The following is a 5,895-nucleotide window of genomic DNA, read 5'->3' on the forward strand; positions in this document are numbered from 1 at the left end:
ATTTTTTAATTTTTGTTTTTTTTTTTTTTTTTTTTTTGTTAAAAATTTGTTTTTTTTTTTTAACTATTGGCTTTGGTAAATGAAGTTTGGTCGGTGCTTAGGGATCTAGTATCTACATATGTTCATACATAATTTTGGACCTATTCAAATAAATGTAGTGGACAGTAAATTACATCAATTTTCTGGCACCCTATATGCATATTGCATATGCATAATATGCAGAAATATTATACATACTTACTCGTACCTACTTACTATGTAAGTAAGTACATATATTATGTAGGTATACATATCTAATGTTGAAGTATGAGCTAGCTACATGCACGTATATTTAGGTTGATATGCTTTTTCATATATTATGTAGGTATACATATCTAATGTTGAAGTATGAGCTAGCTACATGCACGTATATTTAGGTTGATATGCTTTTTTGTTCTAGGATCCTGCTACTCTTTGTTATGTTGTAAACATATTGAAGAATATTATAACATTTGTACTGTATAGAAAACAAACTACTCAGAGTGTTTGCTCTCATGCATTTTTACTTTCCTTATCCTATAGGAAGGAAAGTAATGTAATCGGGTCAAATTTTCGATGGTCAGATTTTAGTGCCAAAACACGCCAGATCAACTCTTTTGGCCATCGCCCGTAAACGAATATTCGGGACATGTTTTGAGGGACCCAATGACATTCTTATTGAAAAGGATAAAATAATAAACTAGTATCAAACTGGAAGTTCAATTAGAAAGATATTAAAACCCAGCAAATCCATTTTACCAACTGGAAACTTCACTGGCCTGCTCCTTAGATCTTATTAGAAGTGGTCTCAATTTATTCAAAAGGCCCCAACAAATACAAGTTTACGTATAAACATTTGAAGTACCTTTACTACATGAGTGCTGGGTAGATATAAAAGAAGTTGCCAGTTTGGTAACTAATAAAGCTTACATAATATTTTTTTCCAAAAACAACAGAGAAAAAAGTTTTTTGTGTGGATTTTTTGTTAACAAGTCAGGGAGAAAAAAATATACGAGTATACACTTATCCGAAAAGCTTTCAGAAGTTTGGCCGCATTTTCGATTTAGGACGAAACCAACCAAGTGCAACTTTACTTTACTTTACCTGTGGATAGAGAGAAAGGGAGATAAAGAGAAACTTTACCTGTGGATAGAGAGAAAGGGAGATAGAGAGAAACTTTACCTGTGAATAGAAAGAAAGGGAGATAGAGAGAAACTTTACCTGTGAATAGAGAGAAAGGGAGATAGAGAGAAACTTTACCTGTGAATAGAAAAAAAGGGAGATAGAGAGAAACTTTACCTGTGGATAGAGAGAAAGGGAGATAGAGAGAAACTTTACCTGTGGATAGAGAGAAAGGGAGATAGAGAGAAACTTTACCTGTGGATAGGGAGAAAGGGAGATAGAGAGAAACTTTACCTGTGGATAGAGAGAAACTTTACCTGTGAATAGAAAGAAAGGGAGATAGAGAGAAACTTTACCTGTGGATAGAGAGAAAGGGAGATAGAGAGAAACTTTACCTGTGGATAGAGAGAAAGGGAGATAGAGAGAAACTTTACCTGTGGATAGAGAGAAAGGGAGATAGAGAGAAACTTTACCTGTGGATAGAGAGAAAGGGAGATAGAGAGAAACTTTACCTGTGGATAGAGAGAAAGGGAGATAGAGAGAAACTTTACCTGTGGATAGAGAGAAAGGGAGATAGAGAGAAACTTTACCTGTGGATAGAGAGAAAGGGAGATAGAGAGAAACTTTACCTGTGGATAGAGAGAAAGGGAGATAGAGAGAAACTTTACCTGTGGATAGAGAGAAAGGGAGATAGAGAGAAACTTTACCTGTGGATAGAGAGAAAGGGAGATAGAGAGAAACTTTACCTGTGGATAGAGAGAAAGGGAGATAGAGAGAAACTTTACCTGTGGATAGAGAGAAAGGGAGATAGAGAGAAACTTTACCTGTGGATAGAGAGAAAGGGAGATAGAGAGAAACTTTACCTGTGGATAGAGAGAAAGGGAGATAGAGAGAAACTTTACCTGTGGATAGAGAGAAAGGGAGATAGAGAGAAACTTTACCTGTGGATAGAGAGAAAGGGAGATAGAGAGAAACTTTACCTGTGGATAGAGAGAAAGGGAGATAGAGAGAAACTTTACCTGTGGATAGAGAGAAAGGGAGATAGAGAGAAACTTTACCTGTGGATAGAGAGAAAGGGAGATAGAGAGAAACTTTACCTGTGGATAGAGAGAAAGGGAGATAGAGAGAAACTTTACCTGTGGATAGAGAGAAAGGGAGATAGAGAGAAACTTTACCTGTGGATAGAGAGAAAGGGAGATAGAGAGAAACTTTACCTGTGGATAGAGAGAAAGGGAGATAGAGAGAAACTTTACCTGTGGATAGAGAGAAAGGGAGATAGAGAGAAACTTTACCTGTGGATAGAGAGAAAGGGAGATAGAGAGAAACTTTACCTGTGGATAGAGAGAAAGGGAGATAGAGAGAAACTTTACCTGTGGATAGAGAGAAAGGGAGATAGAGAGAAACTTTACCTGTGGATAGAGAGAAAGGGAGATAGAGAGAAACTTTACCTGTGGATAGAGAGAAAGGGAGATAGAGAGAAACTTTACCTGTGGATAGAGAGAAAGGGAGATAGAGAGAAACTTTACCTGTGGATAGAGAGAAAGGGAGATAGAGAGAAACTTTACCTGTGGATAGAGAGAAAGGGAGATAGAGAGAAACTTTACCTGTGGATAGAGAGAAAGGGAGATAGAGAGAAACTTTACCTGTGGATAGAGAGAAAGGGAGATAGAGAGAAACTTTACCTGTGGATAGAGAGAAAGGGAGATAGAGAGAAACTTTACCTGTGGATAGAGAGAAAGGGAGATAGAGAGAAACTTTACCTGTGGATAGAGAGAAAGGGAGATAGAGAGAAACTTTACCTGTGGATAGAGAGAAAGGGAGATAGAGAGAAACTTTACCTGTGGATAGAGAGAAAGGGAGATAGAGAGAAACTTTACCTGTGGATAGAGAGAAAGGGAGATAGAGAGAAACTTTACCTGTGGATAGAGAGAAAGGGAGATAGAGAGAAACTTTACCTGTGGATAGAGAGAAAGGGAGATAGAGAGACTCAGGTATTTCAATTGAAAATCACAAAAGATTGTTCTTTCATGTTTATAATATAGAAATATTTTGTGATTGTTGTATATAGTGTATATTTACATAGACAGGACGTACATACGTGCTTTCAAATTATCTTTTGCTAGATTCCTCCCTTCCTCTTTTTGTTCAATAGTCCTTAAAAAACATTGAATAGATACCTCGTGCAATTGAAGTATGTCGGAGCATTCAATATCATAACAATATTATTTTGTGAAATATGATAATGAATAATAATGACAAATGCTTCAACCGCTGTCATCATTTTTAGCTATTCTGAGTAGTGAGTACTTAATGTATTTAAATTGATGTATGTCAATAAAAATACAAAGCTGTCACAAACATAAAGCATTTTTAAAAAGAGAAAGTTTGGGGAAAAAAATGGAAAGACATACCTAGTTGACAAACCTGAAATCATACCTCAGACACCTAGAAAAGCAGCGGTCGCCACCTTCCGCCTGATGCTGAGCGTGAATGGTGGGCCTTGAAATGTGATGTGCATTTTGTGAATAAAGTTTTAGACAATCACACTTATGCTAGTGTTTAGTAACTAAGGATTGAGATGAAACGAGGCTTTCCCTATACTTAATAGCTGGGTCAAAATCGGATTGAACTCAATGCTGAGACAGTTCACAGTGGTAAAACTCGACCTTAACCAGCCTAGTTAGCTTAGTACATGCCTCACAATGGAACCATCACGTTCCCCTACCTGCGAGACTGGGCCAACTACAAGTGCGTCCCGTTCGTGCGAGAAATCACGTTCGAAAATGCCGAAGAGTTGACGGAGGAAGGTGTGCCTCTGTTCATATTCTTCTACAAACCGGAAGAACACACCGACCTGGTCAAAACTTTTAAGAAAATCGTTGCCCTCCATTTCGTCGACGATATTGTAAATCGTAAGTAAATTGATATCTACAATAATTATAAAACGTAAGTATACGGTACATTAGTGTATTAATGATGGAACATTTTGGACTATTGGAACATAATTATGTAAATAAGAAAAAGTACTAGTGTAGATATGTCTATCTAATTTTCACCCCAAATATTCTTCCAGAGTCGCTTGATTTCTTAGTAGCAAATGCCAATGACTTCCAATCAGTCCTAGACTATATGAATATAACAGGAGAAGATCTTCCAATCATACTCATAGATAATTTCGAAGCCATGTTCATCTATGAAGAATATGGAGCGAACAATGAGAAACTGCTGGACGTGAGTGGTTTGAAGAAATTTATTCAGATATTTCGTCAAAAATCTTTGGCAGAGTTCAAGAAATCCGTGCTGGGAAGTGAGGAAAAGATTTTTCAAGACAAAGACACCAATGATGAAGTCATTTCTAATGGGTAAATTGATATCTACAATAATTGTAAAACGAAAGTAAATATACGGTAGGAGTTCGTATGAGTAGGAGTTTGGAGAAAAGTATATTAGTGTATTAATGATGGGACGTTTAATTATGTAGATAAGAAAAAGTCCTAGTGTAGATATCTCTATCTAATTTTCACCCCAAATATTCTTCCAGAGTCGCTTGATTTCTTAGTAGCAAATGCCAATGACTTCCAATCAGTCCTAGACTATATGAATATAACAGGAGAAGATCTTCCAATCATACTCATAGATAATTTCGAAGCCATGTTCATCTATGAAGAATATGGAGCGAACAATGAGAAACTGCTGGACGTCAGTGGTTTGAAGAAATTTATTCAAATATTTCGTCAAAAAGCTTTGGCAGAGTTCAAAAAATCGGTGCTGGGAAGTGAGGAAAAGATTTTTCAAGACAAAGACACCAATGATGAAGTCATTTCTAATGGAGATAATGAAGTTGAAGATAACCCAGACAACACTGAAGTACCCAATGTTGACGATGAGGAATTCGGAGGTTTTATATTTTTCAAAGACGAACTAGAGGACGATGAAGAAATGCCAGAAGTTCTGCTACTGGAATCTGAATTCAAGAAAATGAAACCGTCCTATGAGAAGTATAGTTTTCAACAACATGTGAAAGATGAACTATAACTTGAAGTATGAAAATAATGTAGCACTAGTCTGCAAAAAAAGGGAAGGGGATGAAAATGCTTTGTGGAAAATTGTCATGGAAGATTCTGGAGAAGAAAATAAATGGTTAGTGAAAGTCAAACAGAAAAGGTTTATTGAAAATGACAAAAATACTCGTACCTCAGGTATTTCAATTGAAAATCACAAAAGATTGTTCTTTCATGTTTATAATATAGAAATATTTTGTGATTGTTGTATATAGTGTATATTTACATAGACAGGACGTACATACGTGCTTTCAAATTATCTTTTGCTAGATTCCTCCCTTCCTCTTTTTCTTCAATAGTCCTTAAAAAACATCGAATAGATACCTCGTGCAATTGAAGTACGTCGGAGCATTCAATATCATAACAATATTATTTTGTGAAATATGATAATGAATAATAATGACAAATGCTTCAACCGCTGTCATCATTTTTAGCTATTCTGAGTAGTGAGTACTTAATGTATTTAAATTGATGTATGTCAATAAAAATACAAAGCTGTCACAAACATAAAGCATTTTTAAAAAGAGAAAGTTTGGGGAAAAAATGGAAAGACATACCTAGTTGACAAACCTGAAATCATACCTCAGACACCTAGAAAAGCAGCGGTCGCCACCTTCCGCCTGATGCCAGACAACACTGAAGTACCCAATGTTGACGATGAGGAATTCGGAGGTTTTATATTTTTCAAAGACGA

General features: G+C 36.2%; 1 protein-coding gene across 1 annotated transcript in view; it reads left to right on the forward strand.

The window, feature by feature from the left end:
- The window catches only part of LOC103519742 (endoplasmic reticulum resident protein 44-like), a 12,419-nt gene extending 6,820 nt beyond the window's left edge, over nt 1-5,599 (forward strand). Inside the window, exons 4-7 of the mRNA XM_026831130.1 lie at nt 3,830-4,052; nt 4,214-4,502; nt 4,568-4,581; nt 4,682-5,599. Coding sequence (XP_026686931.1) covers nt 3,830-4,052; nt 4,214-4,502; nt 4,568-4,581; nt 4,682-5,175 — 1,020 coding nt within the window. The 3' untranslated portion in view covers nt 5,176-5,599. The remainder of the gene's footprint in view (nt 1-3,829; nt 4,053-4,213; nt 4,503-4,567; nt 4,582-4,681) is intronic.
- Nucleotides 5,600-5,895: the final 296 nt, after the last annotated feature.

Source organism: Diaphorina citri, unplaced genomic scaffold (genome assembly GCF_000475195.1).
Source record: "Diaphorina citri unplaced genomic scaffold, Diaci psyllid genome assembly version 1.1 scaffold2917, whole genome shotgun sequence".
Lineage (NCBI taxonomy): Eukaryota > Metazoa > Arthropoda > Insecta > Hemiptera > Psyllidae > Diaphorina > Diaphorina citri.